The 27,180-nt window shown below is 35.9% G+C and overlaps 1 protein-coding gene, 2 long non-coding RNA genes and 1 other non-coding gene across 4 annotated transcripts; 3 read left to right on the plus strand and 1 right to left on the minus strand.

Annotated features, from left to right (window-relative positions):
• The first annotated feature begins 394 nt into the window (after positions 1-394).
• On the plus strand, positions 395-467 carry TRNAK-UUU (transfer RNA lysine (anticodon UUU)). The gene has a single exon. It is a non-coding gene; the product is annotated as a tRNA-Lys (tRNA).
• A 5,232-nt stretch (positions 468-5,699) lies between these two features.
• Positions 5,700-6,176, plus strand: LOC120077479 (defensin-like protein). Its single transcript, XM_039031361.2, has 2 exons — positions 5,700-5,836; positions 5,922-6,176. The coding sequence occupies exons 1-2, from the start codon at positions 5,773-5,775 to the stop codon at positions 6,083-6,085; spliced, it is 228 nt and encodes a 75-aa protein (XP_038887289.1). The 5' UTR covers positions 5,700-5,772; the 3' UTR covers positions 6,086-6,176.
• Positions 6,177-15,184: 9,008 nt separating this feature from the next.
• Positions 15,185-15,743, plus strand: LOC120077629 (uncharacterized). Its single transcript, XR_005481797.2, has 2 exons — positions 15,185-15,323; positions 15,409-15,743. It is a non-coding gene; the product is annotated as an uncharacterized LOC120077629 (long non-coding RNA).
• A 2,909-nt stretch (positions 15,744-18,652) lies between these two features.
• On the minus strand, positions 18,653-27,062 carry LOC150036382 (uncharacterized). The gene is made up of 5 exons (XR_016529826.1): positions 26,922-27,062; positions 26,749-26,811; positions 19,907-20,728; positions 19,739-19,826; positions 18,653-19,648 (listed from the first exon to the last, which is right to left on the minus strand). It is a non-coding gene; the product is annotated as an uncharacterized LOC150036382 (long non-coding RNA).
• Between the last annotated feature and the right edge of the window lie 118 nt (positions 27,063-27,180).

A 27,180-nucleotide genomic window follows, 5' to 3' on the forward strand; every position in this document is an offset into this window, starting at 1 on the left:
ATTCGAGATTAATCGACTAAACTCATTAGTCCGATCTAACCCCCATTTTTTAACTAATAGGATGCTCCATTATAGCCCATAGTTGAACTCCCCTCACTGTAGATATATTATGTCCACTTAATAACCATAATCAGTAAGTATCCTTCACAGGTTGTTCGTAATCACAGCTAAATCAAAAATATCGTTTTGCCCCTGTGACTACATCCTGTTCCTTAAGTTCTTACTGATCCTCTAATGAATGACTCCCAGAGACGAGGAAGGGCGTAGTAAGTGACGAAACAACCTGTGGAATAGTGAAAGCAGAGGTCCTGTGTTGATACACCTGTAGAGCGGGGCGCCGCCCTCTTTTTCTTTTCTGCATCAATCCTCATCCACCACCTATTTGACTTTTTTTGGGTGTATAGCTCAGTTGGTAGAGCATTGGGATTTTAACCTAATGGTCGCAGGTTCAAGTCCTGCTACACCCAAACCTACCTTACGCGAGACTCTTTTTAAAGGATGCACAGTAGCATTCAAAGATCACTGGCGTTGAAGAAGCAGCAAAGAGACTTGAAGAAGTTCATGATAAGGTCTGTGGGACAACAACACCGATAAACCTCTACAGAAGATTGCAAAGACAAGGTTACTATTGGCCCTAGCCTGATATGATATGATTTATAATCTCTATGAATCAAATCCTTTCTCTATCATGAGAAGGCGGACCTCGATTGTTCAAGACCTGGAGTTAGTACTTAAGAGAGAAATCTATCTACTAACCTTAAATAGGGTAGGAGTGAATTCCATCTTGCAAAGCTATGTCCCCAGCTATCATCCGGTTTTATCTCCAAAATGGTAAGTTTATTAGGCAGTGCTGTTGGACTACTCTCACTATTTACAGATCAAAGGATAATCCCGAACAAACAAGAGTTCATAGCTAGCTCAAGATTAAGATCGAGTTAACCTAGGTTATATAATAAATGAAATAGTCAGTATTAACAATAAACAATCGTTATAAAGAAAAGTGACTATTTTCGTGGTCTAGTCTATATGCAAACTCATTGCATAGGATGCCCCCACTCTCATGTCTCAACATGAATGATTTGTGGATCACATCGTTTGTAGCACCTTACAACTTCATGTAACAACTACAGAGTGAGCCACATCCAATAGTGTTACCAGGATGAGATACCCAATTTCATCCATATACTCATTAGACCATTTAGGTTATATACTGTCAACTTGATCCTGTTTATGTCACTACATAAAGTTACAGCATTCAGACTATAGCCAAGGATGCGTTTATTGGATTTTCATAATAAGATGCAAAATTAACAAGTCGTTTTTATTGATAAAATAGAATGTTTAACACGAACTGCGAGTTCTAGGACATTCTCAACATAATCTTCATGATCAACGCATAGCTTCCTCCAAATCTGCTCTCAAACACTCTTCCTAATATACTTTGAAGATGATTTGTGTCATGAACTGAAGAGAAAACTTGTGATGGTATTTATAGGCTTTAGGAACTGATCCTCATCATCTCTTGAGGCCTCCAATGCATGACACCTCCTATTTAGAAACTTTTGGAGTGACTGTGCCATGCTTTGACACCACCTACTTCCTTGTCATTCACCTACTTCCATGCCACTCACCTACTTGCATGAAGTTTGAGTTGTCTTCCTCATACATAAGTCTTCCTTGCATAAAACTCTATTTATCCACCTCCTACTAACTCAAGCTCAACCTCTTCTTAGTTTAGCCACTTGTCCGGGTGAATCCATCAGCCCATAGCTCTCTCATTAATGCATCACTTATGCCACACTAACCTCAAGGCATCGCAAGTCCTTGCTTGGTCCAAATCCTTGCTTGGTCGCATACCTTCTTCACTCCCTTGGCTCACCCTTGGCACATGCGTTTAACTAGGACTATGACCATCACACTCTTCCAACGCATGCTACTAGCCTTGTCCTATGCGCCCACATGCCCTCGGATGTTTTGGTGCATAACTCAACCTTAGCACATAGCACATCATCAACGCTACCAAGCTAGGTCTCAACTCAACGCCTCATGGTTTGTCTTGCCATCGCCTAGCCTCTTGCTAATGCATCCCTCATGACTAAACGCTAGCATCCCCTTGTTGCTTGCCAACACCGTTAATCTCTTGCACAAGACCGATGCAAACTAACCTCGCTAGCCTTGTGTACTGCAAGCCTCAACAATGCATAAAAACTTCATTATGCGCCCATCATGGCTTGGCCTATCATCTAGCTCATTGTGTAGCTCTTGCGCTCATCGTACAGCTTATCGCCTAGTAATCTCTCGTTGTCGCTCATCATCCAACTCTCTCGCTGTCGCTCATTGTCTAGTGCCTGCACCCATCGCATAGCTCCATCGTCTAGTGATCTCTCGTTGTCGCTTATCATCTAACGATCTCGTCGTCGCTCATTGTTCAGCGCATAGCCCATCGCATAGCGCTTTCATCCATCGCCTAGCACAATGCCCATCGTCTAGCATAATGCCCATCGTCTAGTGCCCAAGCCCATCATTTAGCGCTATCGTCTAGCACTGCAAGCAGCTACGCGATCGTCCGCGCGCATTGTCTAGTCTTCTTATCATCCCAACACATGTGTCCTTACCTCACAAGCTCAACGCATGGTTGTCCTTGACTTCAAGGCTTAATCTCTTATAACCTCTACAAACTTAACCTCATTAGAGCCTTATGCATTAATTCTTCCTAACACCAAATGCTTGGTTTCTTTTTTACTTCATACTTAGCCAAATTTTTACTAGTTAAGACTCAACTCAAAGCTACTCAAAGAAAATCTATTCAAACGCTTAGAATTTTCCTTCTCTTCAACATACGATTTAACTCATACTTAGTTCATTTCCTTAATTACCTGCTTAAGTAGGGGAAATTGAGATCCGGGTTTCACACCCTATTTGGTAACTATTTTGTTTTTTTAAAAGTACGCCTATAGACACTACTTCTACCTCCAAATTTCTTCTTTTGTTATCTACTTTTTACCAACAAGTTAAAAAACTAAGCCAAATTTTGAAAACTAAAAAAAATAGCTTTTAAAACGTTGTTTTCATTTTTGAAATTTGGCTAAGAAATCAACCATTGTACTTAATTAAGATGCAAATCATTGTAACAAATGAGGAGGAAATAAACTTATTTTTCAAAAACTAAAACCCAAAAACAAAATGGTTACCAAATGGGACCTAAATAATCACAGTGTTCCATCTTAAAATCAATTGATAATAAGAAAAATAATCCATCTGTATAATAAAGATTGTAAGGTCTTTTCGTCTTTTCATTGGATGATCCTCAACATGCCTTCTTAAGATGGTACATCTTTGGGCTCAAGTCCACCATTCTTATGTCAGATCCAAAATTTGGATCAAATATTCATTTAGGCTTCATGGACTTTGATACCATATTAGATAAACATGAAGTTTTGTCTCAAACCCAATTAACGATGAGATGAGTAATCCATGTATCCTATAAAGATTTTCATCTTTCCAATATGAGATCCTCAACATTGTGTATCCTATGCCTAAACCAATTAAGTTATGCTTAGATTGACATGTACTTATATTATTTAGGTCTCGTTGCTTCTTCCAATTTCTTTACCATAGTTTTCATCTTTTTCAAGGAAAGATTTAAATTCTTAACTACCTCCTTGTAACCAAAAAGCAGCTTTTTAAAATGAATGCCCCATTTAATAACAATTTCGTTTTTTTGTTTTCTGGTTTTAAAATTTATGTTTGTTTCCTTCTAATTTTCTAGTTATAGTTTCTATGCTTTTTTCCTTTTCATAAACAATTGAAACTTAGTCAAATTTAAAAACAAAAACAAAAATTTTAAAATCAACTTTATCTTTTTAGTTTCCAAAACTTGGCTTGTTTTTTTTATAACATCAAGTAAGAAAGTGGATAACAAAAAATAAAAATTATAAGTGAAAATAGGGTTGATAAACTTAATTTTCAAAAACTAAATGATTATCTATAGATAGGATCTTTTGTCACCCATTTCATCATAACAACGAATGATATATGGGTTACTATTCAAATTTTAAAATCAAATAATTTTCAAGTGAGACTTAATTCTTTTAGTTTCCAATTTTGACTTGGATTTTGAAAACATTTATTGAAGGTAGATATTGACTTATCTCATGGGACAACCTGTCTAGTCCTACAACATTTGGGTGTCAATGAAACTTAATCCATGTCCTCTTAGCCCTTTATCAAGGAGATGTTCTATATCTAAAAAAAGGGATGTTCTCTTATTTACCACTAGCTAACTCATGATGGCTTTTTATAGAAGGTAGATAAGAAAACAACAAAATCATATGTAGAAATCGTGTTTTATAAGCTTAATTTTCTAAAACTATATATCAAATGGTTATCAAATAGAACCTTTGCTATTTATTTATTTGATAGGTAAGTGACTTTATTCTATAAACTTTAGGAAAAAGAATCCATTCATAACTAAACTTTTCCACCAGATCTATTTAGAACATTTTTAGAATATATGCAAGCCATACGAGCGTTTCTCCAAAAGTTGGCTAGTTGTTTTTTTATTTAGAATTTAAATGGTCAACCTTTTCATTGATATAATGAAAAGAGACTAATATTCGAGACATAAGATCGTACAACTTGTAAGTCAGTGTTGCTTGTTCCAGCTTCTAACAATGCGTTCTCCGAATATTTTCTTTGATGTATGTTATATTTCCTGACTCAGGCTCAGCATTATAAACCTATTTCAAAGGATATATGGTTACAACTGCTGGAGTTTGCAAGGGCAAGAAATGAAATATTAAACCAAATTTACCTCCTTGTACCCCACTTCTATTGGCACTTTTGTTATGTTCATTTACATTATTGTTGCTTTTTTTTCTCTCTTTTTTTTTCCTTCCTCTCTTTTTCGCTTCAAGATACTTTCATTTTGTTGAGTTTTTATTTAAAGATATCTCAATACAATACAATAGATCTCATCCTCTAATAGATGACTAACTTTCTAAGTAAACTAACCATACTATACAATTAACCTGTGAAAACAAACTTAAACTAAAAATTACTAAGCGATTACTTACTACACTTCAATAACATCCTCCCACTTTTAAACAACAATAACATATTATGAAGATGGAAATGTTGTTTCAAAGAATAAAATATTTCTCTTGATGATTTAATAGAAACTCCAATGGAATGGGGAAACAATTGAAAAACATGGTAGAAAAAAAAAATGGGATAAAACAATCACTATTTTTAAAAGTCAAATGATTATTGAACGAGACCTAAATAATTTAAGTACATGTCAATATGAGCATAGGTCAACTAGTTTACCTCCAACTCCACATGTTGAAAAGAAAAATTGAGAACGTAAATAGAAATACATAAAATGTAAAGATAAAATAGATTAAGTATGGAAAATAATATCAATAAATAAGGAAAATCCAAATAATATAGCCTTTAGTATAGAAAGAAATATTTCATTTTAAATTGATACTCCCCTAACAGATTTAGTAGTTTTGTTTGGCCAAAATGGTAGGCTTCATTCTGCACTTGGAGTATGTAACAGAAATGCATATGATTATTCTATCATAATAGGAAAAAGCTAGAGAAATTAATACTCTAATTGGTTGAAGAAACATTAAAAGGAAAGGAAAGGAAAGGAAAAGAGGTATGTCACATACAGCATATAAAAGGCGGTATTGAGTTTGAGTCTTAGATGTGGGCGTTGGAGTTAAAGTGCAGGAAATTAAACTGAAAGATTAAGAAGAGAAAGACATGGCGGGAGAAGGATGGAGAAAACTCACAGTTGTGTTGTTCATCTTCCTAGCCCTTGCTTCTGGTACTCTATCTGCTGCCATTATTTCATGGTTATTCACGAAATGAAAATAGAGATTAACAGAATTATGTTGTGTTGTTACTTACAGGATGGATGGTGGTGGAGACGGAAGGAAAGACTTGCTTCAAGCAGAGCCCGTCGTTCAGGGGACAGTGTACTTCAAACAATGAATGTGTTGGAGCTTGTGATAACGACATGTGGTACAACGGATATTGCTCCAATGGTTTATGTATTTGTGCCGTCCATTGCTGAATCTGTCCCCATGTTATGTAAATGTGATCGGATCTGGGATTGACCAAAGTTGACATGCTATCTTTGAATAAATCAGCTGTTGATTGCTGCTACTCAACTCCATTAAGAACTGGAAGCAGTAAGCACGCACATGTTTACTGACCCATAGCTTCATCTCATTTAATCATTTTCTCTCAATTCATAATTAAGTTCCCTTGATTTTATAAACCCAAGAATCACCAAATGCAAGCAACACAAGTTACCCTAGTGAATTATCTTGAACATTGACATTATGGCATGTATAATCTTGACCCCATGAATATAATTCTTGTTTACCCTCCCTAGTGCTGTAATCCACCTATAAACTTCTGTTTCGAAAACTCACAATGTGTTTGCCTTCGCATGCCGACAATCAACCAATTATCATTAGAAAAAGGCTATTGATCAGAGGTGCACAGATTAGTAACTGAAATAGAGATTCTTAAAATTTAGAGGTGAACAATATCAACTAGACCCACACCATTCATATAGGTAATGTCATAAAGCCATTCCCCTAACTATATTGTGTCTAATATATATATATTGGATAAGGAACAATTTCATTGATTAAATGAAATATCAAAGGAAACATGGTGATTGAACCACAGCATCTGTATCCTATATATCCATTGTGTCAAGACAGGATGTTGAGATTTCCCAAATGTGGAATTTTACTCCGACAGCGGCAACTCCAAAGTTTTTTTTTTCTTTTCTTTTTTGTACAAGTCAGCCGTAGATGAGTGCCTGCTGCCTATGGGATGACAGGAAAGTATATAAAGACTTTGTACTGAAGCCATTAGAAACAATCAGCTTCCGTCTAACAAAGGCAAAGGAAGCACTTAAAGAGGTCTTTACCTGACTACTAAATTTTAAGAGGATGATAGAAGAGTATTGCTAGCCAATCTCGGATATCTGAACTTTTAAGAACTATGATTTGGCCCACTAAAATGGACGCATTGTATGTCTTAGATTACTCTAGAATGAGTAAAAGGTCGTTGGGATTGGCTTAAAAAAATGTTTTTTAAAAAACTCATTTTTATTTAAATACTTTTGATAAAATCAATTAAAAATACATTTCAAAAGTTATTTTGAATAGTTGTCAATTCAATTTTTTTAAAAAAATGGCTTACTTTTTTAATTAAACACTTGAAACTGTATTTTTTTTAAAAAGAAACAAGCCTCTTTATTCTTTAAGATAATGAAAAGAGACTAATGCTCAATGTACCAGAGATACGGAAAAAAGGACTCAAACTTAGGATCGGTGGACATCTCAACTAGGTTGACACCCCCTTGGCACCATCATCATCTCCAAGAACAAAAAGATATGCACTTGATCAGTTTATCTCAGTACAATACGGCCCAAACAAATAAGATCTTAAACAAGTCACAAAACTAATACAAGAAACGTAAAACAATTACATAGGGTGTTCCAAAATACAATACTAAAAGAAGAAGCTACTGTCCTTTGAGAAAGGAGCAACCAGCTTTGATTCCTAGAGCAACCAACTGAGATAGCAACTTTAGAACTCCGGGAAGAGGAAGCGCACCAGTTCAAGCTAATTTCTTGGCTGGAATAGTCCGCAAAAGCTTTGGAGAGTGAGCTCCACATGGATGCATTCAAACGGGCAGCCTCAAATCTGGAAAACCAAGGAGTTTCCTTGTCATGAAAAATTATTTGGCTTCCTTCAAACCATAAATCTACTAGCACTGCCTTTACTGCATTATTTTATAGGATGTGCTGTTTTTTCTTGAGTTTTGGTCCCACCAAAATCTGCAAGACGTTGTCTCTGAAGGTTTTCTCAAAAACCCAACTGATATTGAACAATTTGAGTAACGAAATCCAGCAATTACCAGCAATTTTGAACATCGCAGCAGTCATAAAGAAGGTGCTGAAGGTCTTCCCTATTTCCTTACACATTGCACATCTATTTGGAGATTAATGGGTGGACAGCTTCTTTTGCAAAACATTTGAACAGTTAAGAGATCCAAATAACATTATCCATATGATAATGTTGACTCATTGGAGGCTGTTAAATTTCCGTAACGCCTTTCTTAAAGGTTATCGATTGGATAAGCCGGAGAAAGATGGGTGACAAGTGATTTGACAATGAAAGTACCATGTATTCCAAACACACCCTAAGATAGATAGCATGAATTAGTTGATAATGTAGTTTGCATATGATTGGAGGCTGTTAGATTTCCGTAACGCCTTTCTTAAAGGCTGATTGATTGGATAAGCTGGAGAAAGATGGGTGATTAGTGATTTGACAGTGAAAGTACCATGTATTCCAAACACACCCTAAAATAGATAGCATGAATTAGTTGATAATTCAGCTTGCATATGAATGCCTACCGTGGAAGTTTTCCATATGACATGCCCAGTTGTTAAATCAAAGGCTAGTAGTACAAAGACACTAAACATCGAGATTGCCTTAATATAAAATAAAACCACAACAGCAGCAAAAGCCACTTAAAAAAGTCTACTGAAAACACTTTTAATAGTGTTACTCTTCTAAATTATATACCCAAAAAGGACAAAAAAGAAAAGTTATCATTAGAACCCGCACAAAAAGGACTGAAATAGTTCTACTTTCTATTTCAGTACATTCGAAATTGAAATTGTTACATTCGAAACTGTCACTCTGCAATTTCAGTACCCATGTGATTATTCTGTTACGATAGCCAAAGCATAGCTGTTCATTCCTTAAAAACTTTTAAGATTTTCAAGAAAACATTTAAAAAAATTAGGCGTATCACAGAATATATAATGGGGAACCGACATCCAAGTTCAAGTGTAGTGAAAGTGAAAAGATAAAGGAATGGCGGGAGAAGGATTGAGAAAGCTCACAGCTGTGGTGTTCATCTTCCTAGCCCTTGCTTCTGGTAATTCCATCCTCCTGCTTGTCCATGGTTTATGCCTTCGGACTCTGGAGAGCTAATTTAGATTGATAAGTATTACTAATCAAAGAATCCTTCCGCAAAACTTTTTTTTTTTATTTCTTTTTTTTTACTGTTAAAAAAAAGTTTGAATTATAAGTGTTTAAGTAGATGTATAATTTGATACTCAAATTGGAATTTGCAACAAATACAACAAAATACAAAGAAATTGGTAAATTCTACTTAGACTTGTGGAGAATCCTATTGAAGCATAAGGACTTGTATTTGTGGAGAATGTGTTGAGGAGTTTTGGTTCTTATTTTCTTCTAGTTGTTCTTAGCTTGACATTATTGTTAGTTGGCTTTTTTTTGGAGTAAATATATAACACAAGGGTGTTTGCCTCGTGCTTTCTTGGATGTTTGTATGCTTGTTGGGATTTTCTGTTTGCAAGAATCCTAACAAATTGATATTCTCCTAACAGATCAAGTAGTTTTTTGGCCAAAATGGTGGGCTTAATTCAAATCCAATAACCCATTCTGCAAAGTATGTAACAGTGTTGAAAATTGGGTTATTAACCTAGGGGCATTTATGTAATTGTGTAAGACCCCTAGGGTTTTCTACTGTCTATTTATACAGTGTGTCCCTGTGTGTTCAATGTATCAGATTTAAAACAGAATAAGAAAAGTCTTTTTCTCCCTGTACTAGGGTTTCCACGTAACCTTGTGTTCTTCTCTTCTCTATTCTTTAATTTTTAACATGGTATCAGAGCATGGTGACAAAACCCTAGCCGTTATGGAAGAGAATCAACCCCAATCTTCTTCTGCTGATGGATCTTCAAATTTTGACATGAAAACGGCGATCCGAGCAGCTGTAAAAGAATGTTTTCAGGATGCCCTACCGGAGTTAATTTTTGCTGTCCAGTTGCAATCATCGGAAAGTCGGCATCAATGGGAACCATCACGTCAGATTGCACCGATCGGGTCTCTCCACGCAGAAACAAGCCGAGGCCGCGAAGAACAGACGACCTTCGACCGAAGCTATCACGATCGGGGAAGAATCGGGAGCATCGGACGCGAGAAGCATGGTTATCGGTCCGATCTAAACAGGTTTGGTGCCGGTCTGGAGCAAACCCAAGTTTCTGTGTCGTTGTCTCACAATCCCGACTAGCCCGACCCGAGTACAACCCGCGTGATTCCTTCACAGCCCGACCTGACCAGACCGAGCCCGACCCGATGGTCCTTCTATGGTCAACAGCAGAGGTTTTGACCAGCTTAAGCGACCAGCACCTATTCCAACCACTTGTAGTTCAACTCGTTATCCGGACGATGTAAGACAACGGTTGGCTTACCTACAACAACAGATTTCTGATTTGGATACGATGTTCGGTGCAAATCCTCAACCCGTTTATTCAGAAAATCTGGTAAACTCATTGCCTATCGTACCTAATGTTTCCTACTTATCTGGTTCGATAGGTAATTCTGCAGGATTTATCGTAGGGAAAAAATTAAATGGCCAAAATTATTTTTCCTGGTCCCAATCAATTCGGATGACCTTGGAAGGGCGTCACAAGTTTGGATATTTGACAGGGGAAATTCCAAAGCCGACACTAGATAATCCACAAGAACGAATTTGGAAAGGGGAAGATTCGTTGTTACGATCTGTTTTGGTGAATAGTATGGAACCCTAGATAGGAAGACCACTACTCTATGCTGCAACAGCCAAGGATATCTGGGAGGCAGTGCAAGATCTATATTCTAAAAGACAGAATGTCTCTCGACTATATACACTCCACAAACAGATACATGAGTGCAAACAAGAGTCCATGGATGTTACTTCTTATTTTAACAAACTATTAATGTTGTGGCAGGAAATGGACTTGTGTAGAGAGATTGTCTGGAATTGTCCACAGGATGGAGCCCAATATTTGAAGATTGAGGAAGCAGATCGTGTTTATGTGTTTTTGGCTGGATTAAACCCAAAGTTTGATGGTGTCCATTGTCGGATATTGGGCCAGTGCCCAACTCCTTCTCTTAGAGAAGTCTGTTCTGAAGTACGGTTGGAAGAGGATCAGTCATGTGCCATGAATAATACCATTTTTACTACTGATGCAGCCGCCTTCGTCGCCAAGCCGTCTGGTATTAATGGTGATAAAAAATCTCCACCTGTTTATGAACACTGTAAGAACTATAGCATACAAAGGACCAATGTTGGAAATTACACGGGAAGCCCCCAAATAGTAGGCGACGACAGTCTCATGACAAATGTAATCCTAGTCGTGCCCTGGTAAGTGACTCAGTGGATGAACCAACTCAGAAGCAATGTTCTAGTGATAGTAAACATAGCTCGAGTACGGTTGGGGTGAGTACAATTGCACAGTCAGGTAATTTCCCTTCTTTTGGCCTGATTAGTATAAATGGTAAAAAACCATGGATTGTGGATTCAGAGGCTACTGATCACCTTACAAGTTCCTCAGAGTTATTTATGTCATATAATCCAAGTGCTGGTAATGAGCGTATTCGAATTGCAGACGGGTCATTTGCCCCGATTGTAAGGAAGGGCAATATCTCTCCATTTGATGGTTTAATCCTATGTGATACCTTACATGTGCCTAAAATATCATAAAATTTGTTATCTATCAGTAAAATAACAAGAGATTTGAAGTGTAAGGCGATTTTTTCACCAGATTCCGTTTTGTTTCAGGATCTGAAATCGGGGATGACGATTGGCACTGCCCGGCACGATAGGGGACTATACTTCCTTTTTGACGAAGCTTCCTTTAGGAATGATCACCAATCTGGGTTTATGTCTTTAAATTTCTTTGTTTCTGAACATGATGTTATGTTATGGCATTTTCTCTTAGGACATCCGAATTTTCAATATATGAAGTATTTATTTCCTCATTTATTTCATAATGCTAGTACTTCTTCTTTTAATTGTGATGTGTATATTCGTGCCAAACAACATCGGGTTTCTTTTCGTTCTCAGCCTTACAAACCCTCGAGTCTGTTTTCTCTTGTTCATAGTGATGTCTGGGGTCCTTCACCGGTTACTTTCCACTGGTAAACGGTGGTTTGTCACGTTTATAGATGATCACACCCGTCTCACCTGGATTTTCCTTCTTACTGATAAATCTAAAGTGTCCTCTGTTTTCCAACAATTTTACACAACTGTTGAAACTCAATTTCAAACAAAGATTGGGATTTTAAGAAGTGATAATGGGCGAGAATTTTTTAATACCTCTTTTAGAGAGTTTCTTGTTTCTAAAGGTATTGTTCACCAGAGCTCATGTGCTTACACTCCACAACAAAATGGAGTAGCTGAGCATAAAAATTGGCATCTGGTTGAAGTAGCCCGGTCTCTTATGTTATTCGCCAATCTTCCGTCGTACCTTTGGGGAGATGCAGTTCTCACTGCTGCTCATCTCATTAATCGGATGTCATCCCATATTCTTAATCTTCATACCCCTTCAGAATTGTTTAAAGATTCATTTCCTACTACTTGATTGATTTCTGATGTTTCTCTTCGGGTTTTTTGTTGTGTTGCTTTTGTTCACTCCCATGGTCCAAACCGTACAAAATTTACTCCTTATGCTCAGAAGTGTGTCTTTTTTGGATATCCACTCCATCAACGTGGATATAAATGCTATCACCCGTCATCTAGAAAGTACTATGTCTCCATGGATGTCACCTTTCTCGAGGATCAATCGTTTTTCCCTGTTAGTCATCTGCATAGGGAGAACATAAATGAAGAGACTAACTGGTCATCTTATGCTATTCCTCTAGAGTTAGCATCCATTCAAACCTTGTCTAACTCTAGTCCTGATCATGATAGTCTGGTCCTTCCTACCAATCAAGTTCCTTGGAAAACTTACTATAGGAAGAATCTCAGGAAGGAAGTAGTGTCGCCTGTTGAACCAGAACCGCCAGCTCCAGTGCAGAAGTCAAACCCGCCATCAGGTCCAAGTACGTATATTCCTAATGATGTTGATATATGTATGGAGACTGGTGAAGGCAGTCAAGACAAGGGGGAAGGAAGTAGTAATACTAAAAGAGTGATAGAAGGGGAAACTGCAGAGGATGAAATGATTGAAGCTGCAGAGGATGAAATGATCCTTACTAGTGATGATGTGGAAGATACTACTGAAGTTTCTGATACACAGATGGTCAATCGTGGTGAGGAGCCTGGAGAGGTGAAAGAACGTGATGCATCACTTGATCTTCCTATAGCCCTGAGGAAAGGTACTCGTTCATGTACTAAATACCCTATGCATAGTTACATGACGTATAGTAATCTAGCATCCGAGTTCAAGGCATTTACTACTAGCTTGGACACTGAGGTGATTCCAGATAACATAAGTGTTGCAATGAAAAAACCAGAATGGCGGTCTGCTGTTATAAAAGAAATAAGAGCTCTGGAAAAGAATAGAACTTGGGAACCGGTGACTTTGCCTGAAGGACACAAGACAGTTGGATGTAAATGGGTGTTTACTATAAAGTACAAGTCAGATGGGACAATTGACCGGTACAAGGCTAGACTCGTTGCAAGAGGCTTTACTCAAACCTATGAAGTAGATTATTCTGAGACTTTTTCACCAGTGGCAAAACTTAACAAGATCCGAGTATTTTTGTCAGTTGTTTTGAATAAAGATTAGCCTCTACACCAACTTGATGTTAAAAATGCGTTTTTTAATGGGGAACTTGAGGAGGAAGTCTATATGAGTCCCCCTCCCGGGTTCGAGAGTCAATTAAAAAATAAGGTGTGTAGATTGCGAAAGTCACTATAAGGATTGAAATAGTCTCCAAGGGCCTGGTTTGACAGGTTCACAACGTTTGTGAAAGCACAGGGGTATGTTCAAGGGCATTCCTATCACACTCTGTTTATAAAAAGATCAACATTAGGGAAGATAGTTATTCTTATTGTCCACGTTGATGACATTGTTTTATCTGGGGATGATGATGTAGAGGTCACGAGACTAAAAACAGAGATGGCTAGAGAGTTTGAAATTAAAGACCTCGGGAAGCTAAGATACTTTCTGGGAATGAAAGTGGCTCGCTCAAAAGAGGGTATATCAGTTTCTCAAGGAAAATATACTTTGGACTTGCTAAAAGAAATAGGTATGACTGGGTGTAAACCTGTTGACACACCAGTAGAATACAATGTGAAACTCGGTGATAAGAATGATAGAATTCCTGTCAATAAAGAAAGGTATAAGCGGTTAGTTGGGAAGTCGATATACTTGTCTCACATAAGACCAGATATCTCTTATGCAGTAAGTGCTGTGAGTCAGTTTATGCAAGCTCCTTGTGAAGATCATATGATAGCAGTTGAACGTATTCTTTGGTATCTGAAAGGAACTCTTGGTAAAGGCCTAATGTTCAGCAAAACCAATAAACGATCTGTTGAAGCTTACACTGATTCTAACTGGGCAGGGTCTGTTGTTGATAGAAAATCTATGTCTGAGTATTGTACGTTTGTCTGGGGAAATCTAGTCACCTGGAGAAGTAAAAAACAAGGAGTTGTTGCAAGAAGTAGTGCTGAGGCTGAGTATCGGGCCATGAGTCCAGGAATTTGTGAAGAAATCTGGTTGAAGAAAGTATTATCAGATCTCCAGCAAGATAATGAGCTTCCAATGAAATTATTTTATGATAATAAAGTTGCCATCAGTATTGCAAACAACCCAGTTCTACATGACAGAACTAAACACGTAGAGATAGACAGACACTACATTAAGGAGAGGTTGGACAGTGGAAACATATGCATTCCTTATATTCCTTCAAACCAACAAGTTGCTGATGTTCTTACAAAAGGGATACTGAGACAAAATTTTAATTATTGTGTAAGCAAGTTGGGTCTTGTCGATATTTATGCTCCAACTTGAGAGGGAGTGTTGAAAATAGGGTTATTAACCTAGGGGCATTTATGTAATTGTGTAAGACCCTAGGGTTTCCTACTGTCTATTTATACCGTGTGTTCAATGTATCAGATTTAAAACAGAATAAGAAAAGTCTTTATATCGTAGTTTTTCTCCCTGTATTAGGGTATCCACGTAACCTTGTGTTCTTCTCTTCTCTATTCTTTAATTTTTAACAAACAGAAATACATATGATTATTCTATCATAAGTAAAGTGGTGCTGTTCCTTCCCAAAACCTAGAGAAATAACCTAATTTGTTGAAGAAGACATTAAAAGGAAAGGAAAAGAGATAAAAGGAGGTATTGACTCCTATGTATGGGCGTCGGAGTTTCAGTACAGGAAACAGAAAGATTAAGACGAGAAAGACATTATGGGAGAAGGATGGAGAAAACTCACAGTCGTGGTGTTCATCTTCGTAGCCCTTGCTTCTGGTACACAATCTGATGAGATTATTTCATAGTTATCCGGGAAATGAAAATAGAGATTAACAGAACTATGTTGTGTTATTACTTACAGGATGGATGGTGGTGGAGACGGAAGGAAAGACTTGTTACAAGCAGAGCCCGTCGTTCAAGGGACTGTGTACTTCAAAGGATGCATGTGTTAAAGCTTGCGATTTGGATATGTGGTACGACGGATTTTGCTCAAATGGTTTATGCATTTATACCGTGCCTTGCTGACTGTCACTATGTTATGTAATTGTAATCTGGTCTGGCATTGACCAAAGTTGCAATGTTATCTTCGAATAAATAAGCTGCTGATTGCTGCTGTTCAACTACATTAAGAGTAGCATGCACATGCTTGTACACATAGCTTCCTCTTCCATCTCCTATTTGATCATTTTCTCTCAACTTAAAATTCTCATTGTCATTCAAAAGTTCCCTTAATTTTATAAACCCAAGAATCACGAACTGCAAGCAACAGAAGTTACTATAGTGAATTATCTTGAAAATTGACATTATGACATGAATAATCTAATCTTGACCCCATGTACATAATTCTTGTTTGAAAGAACAGAACTGCAAGCAACATGTTATCCCAGTATTGTTATCCACCCGTAAACTTCTGTTTGGAAAACTCACATTGTGTTTGCCTTCACATGGCAAGAAACAACCAATTGTTATTAGAAAAAGGTTATTGATCAGAAGTGCACAGATCATTAACTAAATTAGAGATTCTTAAAATTCAGAGGTCAAAATTATCAAATAGATCCAAACCATTCAAATAGGCAATGTCATAAAGTCATTCCACTAACATTACATTGTCTAATGATCAGTCGTCCTCAAGATCTATCTTGAGGAGAGAGAACGTTTAAGAAGAACAACGATTTGGCCTTTCTAAAATGGATGCATTGCATGTCTAGATTACTCTAGAATAAGATAGCATCAAGTAATGCTTAAATTTGCATGTGAAGGCTTAAATAGCATCAAGTAATGATTAAATTTGTATGTGAAGGCTTACTGTGGCAGTTTCCTAATGACATGACCAGTTGTTAAATTAAAGGCTAGTACAAAGACATAAAACATCAAGATCGATGAAAAGAAAAGACAATCCCAGCTTATTCCTACTTTTACCTTAATGTAAAATAAAACTGCAACACTAGTTCTCATTCCCAAGCAGCAAAAGCCACTTAAAACAGTCTATTGAGAACACTTTTAATAGTGTTACTTTTCTAAATTAAACAACCAAAAAGGACAAAATAGAAAAGTTGTCATTAGAACCCGTACATATTGTGATCATATTTCTCCGAAGGAAATAATTCTACTTTCTACACATTTACAAAAGGGACAGAGGCCATTCCCACAAGGAAAGGGAAAAAAATATGGGAGAAAGCTCTCAAAACCTTTTCATTGAGCAATAAAGATGCAGCACTAAAATGGTTATTCACCTTTGTCAAAAATAAATAAATAAATGAAATGGTTAGTCACCAAACCCAAAACAAGTGAAATAACGAGTTCAAATCCAAAACATACAAGTCAGCCATCTTCATCATTTTCTTCGAAAACAGTAAGAAAAAAATTACATGAAAAGAAATCAAGTGTTAACGTTGGTTGTTAATCAATTCGTTAAGCGATCAAATATGGTTAACGAGCTTCACGTGTAATTAATCTTCTTTTATACTCTTCCTATGCCCCTTCTCTTCTTGATTCTGGTATTCTGGCAAAACATTTCTTGGTATGTTCAAATATTTTCAGGTTCTCACTTACAATAATGGTAACATTTTGCTTCAAATCAATCTTTTCAGTTTTCGCCATCTTGACGATTTCCCTTTGCATTTATAGATGGTTTTATTCTCCTCCTTGCAACAATAAGAAGCTGAGGCTTCATTTACCAGTCACCTTTGATCTCAATTGTCCAATTGGTGCGGCCACATCTAAATTTTAGGGGAACTACCGATGTTTACCCTCAAAGTTAGCATGTTTATCTTTTAACCTTTAAACTAATAATTATATCAATTAAAACCTATTTAATTCCTCTAAAAAAGTCCATACGTGTGAGACAATTATCCATTAATGGTTTTTAAGAGCGAGTCTAAATTGATTAGTTTTAATTGATACCATTATGAATTAAGAGTTTTAATTGATTCAATCTATGACATTTAGAGGTGTAAATTGATTTTTTCCATAAAGTTTATGCAATGAAGTGTCACATGCATGTCACAAAAACTAAAGATTTAGTTCCCATTTCATAATCACTTCGTTTTTTTATTTTAAAAACACTACTCCCACCTATGGGTTCCTTTGTTTTGTATTAGCTTTTACAAATGTTTTCAAAATCCAAACCAAAATTGAAAACTAAGGCCTCATTAAATAACCGTTTAATTTTTGGCTTTTAGTTTTAAATTGTTTGTTTTCTCGCCATGTCTTTAACCAAATTCCTAAAATAAAAATAAGTTTCTAAAAGCTGCATTTTCTAGTTTTAAGATCTTGGCATGAATTTTGAAGACATGGTTAAAAAGTAGATAGTAAAACAAAGAAACACAAAGGTAGAAGTAGGTGCTAATAAGTTTGGTTTTCAAAACACAAGTAGTTATCAAACGGGAAAATTAAAAGGACGTTGTCCTTTTAGAAACTATTTAGGAAAATATTGTTGTTTTCAAACTATTTGTAAAAATATTGTTGTTTTTTTTAAAAAAAATTTGATCGAATTTTGAACCCTCGACCTTGTCCTTTCGCTTTTCATTTGTAGGTCGAATTTTGAACACTCAACCTTGCCCTTTCGCTTTTTGATACATTATTATTATGAGTCTGTTTAATTATCACTCCGGAGACCTTCCTCGATCAAAAGATCGTATTTCTAAATTTTCATAAGGTCCCCTAGAATTCCTTCCAAAGCTTGTTGAATAATTTTTACGGATTCTGTCATCTCAGCAAGTCTGACTAAATAACGAGCTAATGAATCTCCTTTTTGCCACTGAACTTCCCAATCAAATTCGTCATAACATTCATAATTATTTGATATGTTAAAAATAATTTTGTATTGGGAGAGAGTAAGAAAGAGGAAGAGTAAGAGAGAGAGCGAGAGTTTGAGAGAGCGAGATTTTGAGAGAGAGAGCGAGATAGCGAGAAACTTCAATTTTTGGGTCATCCGTACAAATTTTCCTTTTTTTTCTTTTTTAATTATTACACATTCCACTTTCTTCTTTCTTTCTTCTTTTTTTTTTTAATTTTTCATTTTATAAAAACAATTTCTAAAAATATTTTATTATTTTATTTAAACTCTAAAAAGAATAAATTAAAAAAATATATCTCATAAAAATAAAAAAAATGTAAATTAAATATCTCATTTATATAAAAATAATTACAAAAATCAATGTGTACCACAAGGCGGACGTCGTCGATTTCGAACTGGTTGTCATCGTCGACTTTGAACTTGAGGTTGTTCGGGTTCTTCTTGATGTTGCTCTGGTACCTCTGCAGGCGCTTCATAATATAAATATTCGTTATGCTCTCCATGACCCCGACCATGTCCATGCACGTATGAAGACGAAGGACCAGCCTCTGAGTCATAATGTCCTGAACCAAATGCTGGCATCATCATCGGACTAACATAATCAGTTTGACTCTACGTCTGCATCATAGGGGAAAACTCTTCCACATTATGTGCAACCTCATCAAACTCATCCTCTTCCCGAACAGGTCCTTTACGCCTAGGAGCTGGTAGAGGAACAATAGGTATATCGTACATATAATGAGTTTCCTCCATATAGCTTTGGTTGTCATTACATATAGCAAGAACCTGGTTCGGATCATTCGCAACCTCACGGAGTCTACTGATGTTCGATCTCTGTGAATTATAAAACAATTAGACAATATTTAAAATAAATTTAAATTAAAAATAATTAGATAATATTCATTCATTTACTAGATGACCCATAGATGCTCTCGCACGAGTGACGTAGCGCCTTGTGATATTATTATACCAATGAATATATTATGGAGTGACATCTGTGTCAAACTGTTCAAGAGAAACCCCCTACAATAAACCTTGCATGATATTGTCATCGCATTACCAAATGTGCAACTTTTTCGAACCAATCTCCAGTCCTTAGGTCAATATCATGCAGTACGGGTTCAATATTACAAGGCGATGGGACATCCTGCTGAAAACCGAATTATCTCATCACCCTGTCAGGAAGATGTCATTCACCAATGTTAAAACATATGAGAGGACTCATCGTCCGCCATATGTTTTGACCATTCGTACAAAAATTAGGCAAAGTATGCATAATAATTTTGTACGACTCCCAAATAACCTGAAACACAAAATATTATATTAGAGAATATTAAAGACAAATACAATAAAAATGTGTATAAAATAATCAATAAGGTTCAGTGTAATGTACCTGTTCAGGTTGAAGCAGATCAAACATGTATCTATACTGGTTTACTACATGTGTGGCTGTCCTAGTCACACAAAATTTGTCTCTCCACCTAAATTTTTATATTGATAATTTAGAATTTAAATTAACTAGATCAGTGATATAAAAATTAAATGAATTAAAACAACATACCGGGAACCGTAGGCTCGTCCAACTAACTGAACGTCATTAACATGTTGTAGTTGTGGAACCATTGTTGGAAATCGCTCCCAAGCCCATAGTTGCAAAAGTATGAGAGGCCCAGCTATCTCTCAAACCTCAGGTCTTACTACTTTGCATAATTGTCTATATAACCATGCCAAGCATGCTCCACCCCACGAATACTGCCCCGCATCATGGAGGTTAGCAAACAGTGGCAAGAACATCAAGTGAACAAAATGACTTGATTTATCTTAAAACAGACTTCCACCCATCATTTGTAGTATATATGCTCGCGCATATCTTATGACAGTTTCCTCGTCTGCATCATCTGTGAGCTCACGAAATTGTGTTCCTAACCATATTAAACTTAACCTCGATCCTTTAATTTTGTCGACAGGTGGGGTCGCACCGAGGTACAGTTGACAAACTTCTGACCAATCATCGTACATCACTCCGGTGACCTGCTCACCGTCAATAAGTAACTCCAACAACACTTCTGTCTTATAGAGTGATAGTGCACTCTCCAACAGACATATGAAATGTATGCGTCTCGGGTCTCCATCTCTCGACCAAGGCTGTGATCAGATGTCAGTCCAACTGAATAAATCCTAATCTGGCAACCCCATAGAATCCAAATGTGCGCAGTAGCGGTAGTATTCGAGGGTGGAGCGGGATAGTGCGCTGGAGAACTACCTCTCGATGCCTGCAAGATATTTCTCCAGTAGTACGATCTCGCCATACAACAGATGATCGATGAATGGACTGGTCGTACAAAACATCGGGATCAACAGGTCCTGGGTTCAAAACCATGATCTGAAAAAAAAAATTATTTATTTCTTAATTAAAAAATATTTATTTTTCTATTAGAAGAATAATGTACAACTTAATTAAAAGAATATTTTAATAAAGGAAATTGAATATACAATAAAAAAAAAATGAGGATCTCGCTCATGAGCAGGATCTCACTCATGAGCGAGATTTCCTTCACCCACTTATCTTTTATTGTATATTCAATTTTTTTTATTATAAAGTTGTACATTATTCTTTTAATTAACTTGTACATTATTCTTTTAATTAATGTGTGTGTATATATATATATATATATATATATACACACACATATATGTCATTATTATTTTAATTGAATAATGTAAAACTTTATTGATTACAATAAAAAAATTGAATATACAATAAATTATTATAAAAAAAATGAATATACAATAAATTATAATAAAAAAATTGAATATACAATAAAATGAATATATAATTAAAAAAATTATTTATTTTTCAATCCCTAACTATCTGGAGCCCGTCTTAGTAACGAAGGACACTTCCTTCGATTATGTCTTAACTGATTACAAAATCCACATCGTTGTCGAATGGCTGGTTCTGTCTAATCCATCTCGTTGTGATAACGTGAACTTTTCGGTCTACCAGGTTTTCTCAACAACGATGGATCAGGATGTAAGATGGGCATATTAGGGTGCGTGATCCAGTAATCTTCATGCGATACAAGTTGAAATTGAGGAGAGTAACATTCAACATACGTTGACAATTTGTAGTAGTGCTCAATAAAATCTTCGTAGTTCATGTTAAAATGTGAGTAAACGGCCATAAAATGCAAGCATGGAATGCCGAATACTTGCCACTTGTTACATGAACAGAACCGCTCGAACCTGTTTAGTCTCAATATTTGAACGTTTCCTCCTTTGGCATTGAGACTATGACGTCCAGTCTTCACATGAAATACATCTTCATAACGATCGTATGATTGTACTTCATGTTTACTAGATCGTGCAGCCCATTTATTTATTTTCTCGTATGTGTACCTGGATTTTTACTCCACTTAGTATTATAAAGTATGTTTGAAATAAATTATTAATAAAAAATATATAAAAAAATAATATTACCGAGTGTATTTATCTTGACGCTTCAATGCATCCCTTATTTCTTCTCTTCTTTTCTCGAAATAGTTCACGCATTTGAAGAATGTTATCTGCGCAAGAGCATTTATAGGCAACATTCGAGCTCCTTTGAGGACTCCATTTATGCAATAGATTTGTCGTCATCCACCCATATCTGAATCCTCATCATGTGCTTGAGTCCATTGCTCTAAACTAATGTTGTCAAAAAAAAATTTAGACAGCTCTGATTTATTCCTTTGATATCTTCAATTGCTTTGTTGAACTTTCGAATTTGAAACTGACACCTAGCACGATAAACATAATTTTTCAATGAATTAAATTTACACTTTTATTGAAGTTGCTGACGATATGTCGTAAGAAGAAACGATGGTGGCATTTCGGTCCCGTCCAACCATTTGCTGGGTTGTTCACTGCTGCGATTATACCAACATGTCAATCTGAAATTAAACATACCTCTTCGTGTGTTACAATTTCTCTCAGGTGTTTCAGGAACCATCCCCATAAGTCTGCAGACTCTTCATCAGCAACGAAAAACGCAAGTGGAAGAAGATGGCCATTCGAGTCAACTGATGGAGCAATCAACAGTTTTCCTCTATATTTTCTGTACAAGTGTGTACCATAATTATCGACCGATATTTATTAAAAGTTTCTATACAATGACCAAATGCCCAAAATACAGAAGTTAGGATAACATGGCCTTTAGTAAGCGTTTCTTTAACTCTCCACTCCACATGTGTTCCGGGATTGGTCTGCTTAATTATATATAACCACCTAGGCAACAATTTGTAAAACTCATCCCAATCACTGAACACTTTAGCCAACGCTTTTCTTTTTCCCTCCCATACCCTATGGTAAGGAACATGATATCCAAACTTTGATTTGATGTCGGACTGCAATTGTGCCACACTGATAGATGGTTTTTCTCTTACGGTGTCACAGAACTTCAGTGCAATCATTGATGAATCCTTTTCTCTTACAGCGTCACAGAACTCCAGTGCAATCATTGATGAATCCTTTTCTCTTACAGCGTCACAAAACTCCAGTGCAATCATTGATGAATTCAATTGTACGTGACTTTGACTTAGTTATGAATAAAAACATGCATGCTGCTCATCATACTTAGTGATCTCGAACAAGTCATGCGATTTTTTCTTTATTGCACGAAGTCTCCACTTACAACCTTCCTCCCTCTTCTTACATCGAATTGTCCAAGGTGTAGATTCAACAACCACATATGGTGCATGACACTTTATTGCAAAACATTTGACCGCGTGTTGTAGCATTTCCTTGTCTTGACAAATCATCCCTTTATACAATTGAGTATTATCAACGTCCAAAGGAGCTACAATTGAGTCATGTTCCCGAATGCTATCCAAATCATTGAATGTATCTGAAAGCATCTCATGTTCACAACCATCGAAATCCAGCTCTTCAAATTCGTCATCTGTTTCTGTTCTAAAGTCTCTGTACAGGTTGTTAGCCGCCATATCTTCATTATCCCATGGCGATGCAACTGACTCCGGATCAGGATCGATATATTGAGTTGGATCTTCAAACTGGTTAAATGATGTATCAGGATCCACCCATATCCTATTTACATTTACATACAAATGCACTAGATTTGGCACTGACATTTTCATTGAGAACATCAAGTTCGTATGCATTCGAAATAGGGAATGACATAAACCTTATTGATCCTGATGGTTCTAGATTAGGATGTCTATATATTATTTCTATCTGATTTGCTCCCATATCTACATCAAGTAACATCCCAATCATTTCAATGAATTGTTCAAATATAATTTCACTGTTCACATTTATGGTAAAACTCCCACTTGGTGGTTGGTCATAATGAACCCCATCAATACCATCAATCATATTACCATTTGTAAACAACAAAAATCTCAAGCATTTACCTGCCATTTTCTAAAAAAAAAAATGACAAACATCAATTTTTCGTATTATACTGTTTATAAGAAGTATATTAAAAAATATTAAATTTTTTAGTTTATAAACATAAACTTTTTAAGTTTTATAAACATCAACTTTTTAAACATAACAATAAATTAAACTTTTTATAACTATTTTTAAACATAACAATAAAGTAAACTTTTTATAACTATTTTTAAACATAACAATAAATTAAACTTTTTATAACTATTTTTAAACATAACAATAAATTAAACTTTTTATAACTATTTTTAAAAATAACAACAAATTAAACTTTTCAAAAAAAAATGAGGTAAACTTTTTAAAACTATTTTTTCAAATTTAATACAAAATAAAAAATTAAATTAAATTAAACTTTTTCAAACTATTTTAAATTATATTTTCAAAGTTAATACTAGAAAATATCAACTTATCACAATAAACATAACAACAATAATTTTCATATGAATAAACTAAAATTTTCAAAGTATATTAAACTTTTGAAACTATACTAAACTTGTTAACTATCACAATAATTTTGTATTAAACTATAAATATCAACTTCTTAAACATAACAATAAACTAAACATTTTGACACTATAAACATCAAAGTTAATACTAAATAAATCAAATATCATAAGAATAAACTAAACTTTTCAAATATCATAAGTTCAACTCACAGATTCGACGGTAGTTCTCTTTTTTCCTTCAAAATGACAATGTTCACCATTTTTTCCTGTTATTTGTTATTTGACAACAACTACAAAAAAAAAATTTAAGAAAAATAAAATTTATAATTATTCTTAAAAAATAAAAATTTAGTAGAGTAATGAACCATTGTGCGAGAATAATTTGTATTAAACGAAATAGAAGAAGAGAAATGGAAATGGAAATGGGAGGAGAGGAAGATGATTTCGAAAGCTTATTTTCGAAGGCAGTGAGGGAGCAGTGAGCTATGAAGGGGCAGTGAACAAATCAAGAGAGGAGTGAGCAAAATCAAGGGCAGTGAGTTAAAAATTATCGAGAGAGTGAGTGAGCAAAAATGAAGAGGATGGTGGTTTAAAAGGATGTAGGTCGAGTGTTCAACACTCGACCCACAGGTTTGGGTGGTTGAAGAGGCATTAAGGTTATGGCAGAGGGGCATGAATGCATCAATGAATGCAGGGAATCGGATCAATTGGTCAATGCATGCAGGGAATCGCGCAGGGGAATCGGAGCAGGCGCAGCATGGTGATAGGACTTCACACCTTTTTTTAATTTACTTGATAATAAAATCAAGGTTGACTATATTTTTTCAGGCTTATTCAATTATAGTCAATTTTAATATATGCACTTTCATTAAAATTCCTCAATTATAATTATTAGTTGTAACAAAATTCTGTTATTGTTGTTATTTTTTCATTAATGATTATTAGCTTTTTTTCTCATTGGTCATGTATATAAGATATATATATATATATATATATATCTATGGAAAGTAAATAAAGTGAAGACAATTATGAGCGAGATCCTCATGAGCAAAATCCTCCTCATGAGCGAGATTCTCAAGCATTTCTTAACAAACTATCTTTCTAGCGATGCTCACGAGATTCAGCCCACGTTTCTAGTGAGAATCACTTCTAGAGCGAGATCCCCATCACAAAATTAGCGAGATTTCCTTCTAGAGCAAAATCCTCAAGCATTTCTTTAACAAACTGTCTTCCTAGCGATGCTCACTAGATTCAGCCCACATTTCTAGCGAGAATCCCTTCTAGAGCGAGATCCCCATCACAAAATTAGCGAGATTTCCTTCTAGAGCGAGATCCTCAAGCATTTCTTTAACAAATTGTCTTCCTAGCGATGCTCACGAGATTCAGCCCATATTTCTAGCGAGAATCCCTTCTAGAGCGAGATCCCCATCACAAAATTAGCGAGATTTTCTTCTAGAGTGAGATCCTCAAGCATTTCTTTAACAAATTTTCTTCCTAGAGATGCTCACGAGATTCAGCCCACATTTCTAGCGAGATTCCCTTCTAGAGCGAGATCTTTATCACAAAATTAGCTCCACCCACTTAACTTCCTTGTCGATGGTTGAAGTTTCGACTTATGTATGTCAAAACTTCAACCTTCGACAACCTAATATACAAAATTAGCGAAATTCCCTTTTAGAGTGAGATCCTCAACACAAAATTAGCGAAATTTCTTTTTCCTTGTCGAGGGTATAAGTCGAAACTTCAACCCTCGACAACTTATATACATATCATTTCCAAGTTTTTCTTTGTTTGTCGAGTTCTCAACGTTCGGCCTCTACATTAATTGAATCCTCAACCCTCGACTTCTAACCTCGAACTCCTAAAACAACAATATTTCTCTAATAATTTTCAAAACAATAATATTTCTCTAATAAGTTTTGAAAACAACAATATTAATATTAAAGGTCTGTTATCAAAACTGGCCTAAATAACTTGAATATTTTTGTTATATTTTTATTTTAAAATTTAGTTAAGAATTCAAATAATTTAAGGACAAGCCAACTTGAGCATGCTGAACTGGATTATGCATATACTCTTGACCATGGTCAAAAGATCGAACCGCTCAAACTCCAATAATTTCAATAAATAAGAAAATCATATTAATATCATTTACAATAGAAAGAAAATTTTCATTTTAAATTAATGCTGACCTCACAGATTTGGAGGTTGGTTTTGGCCGAAATGGTAGTTTAAAATGAAGAGTAGATGACATTACAGGCTTTATTCACATCCAGAATGAAACAGAAATGCATATGATTTATTCCATCATAATTAGGAAAAGCGTGGCTGTTCATTCCCAAAAAAAAAAAAAAAAAAACAGGTAGAGAAATAACCAGATTTGTTGAAGAAAACATGAAGAGGAAAGGAAAAGAGCATATAAAAGGGGGTATTGAGCCCTAAGTTGAAGTGCGGGAAAGATTAAATAGAAAGACATGGCAATGGCGGGAGAAGGATGGAGAAAGCTCACAATTGTGTTGTTCATCTTCCTATCCCTTGCTTCTGGTACTGAATCCGATCCGATGCGATCCTCCTGTGGTTTTTTGATTTTGTGGCTTAATACCTAATTTGTTACAGGAATGAAAATAGAGAGTAATGGAAGCTGTGATGTGATGTGATGTGTTGTGTTGTGTTGTTGCTTACAGGTTGGATGGTGGCGGAGGCGGAAGGAAGGACTTGCTACAGGCCGAGCCCGTCGTTCAAGGAACGGTGTAGTTCGGACGAAGATTGTTTTACCGTTTGCGACGGATTTTGCAACCATGGTGCGTGCATGTGTACAGTGCCTTGCTGATTCCTACTCTTGTGCTCTATCTGTATTGACTCTGCTCTTATGTAGTCTGTGGAAGTTGTTTTGTTAAATAAAGCTACTGCCTGCTAAGCTAAGCTGTACGCAGTACGCACG

The sequence above is a fragment of the Benincasa hispida genome, chromosome 5 (genome assembly GCF_027475165.1).
Source record: "Benincasa hispida cultivar pf3 chromosome 5, pf3_genome.v1.1, whole genome shotgun sequence".
In the NCBI taxonomy this organism is placed as follows: Eukaryota; Viridiplantae; Streptophyta; class Magnoliopsida; order Cucurbitales; family Cucurbitaceae; genus Benincasa; species Benincasa hispida.

Coding starts and splice junctions, on each gene's coding strand:
- LOC120077479 (XM_039031361.2), top strand. CDS start 5,773: ATGGCGGGAGAAGGATGGAGAAAACTCACAGTTGTGTTGTTCATCTTC. Junction 5,837..5,921: donor CTTCCTAGCCCTTGCTTCTG/GTACTCTATCTG, acceptor TGTTACTTACAG/GATGGATGGTGGTGGAGACG.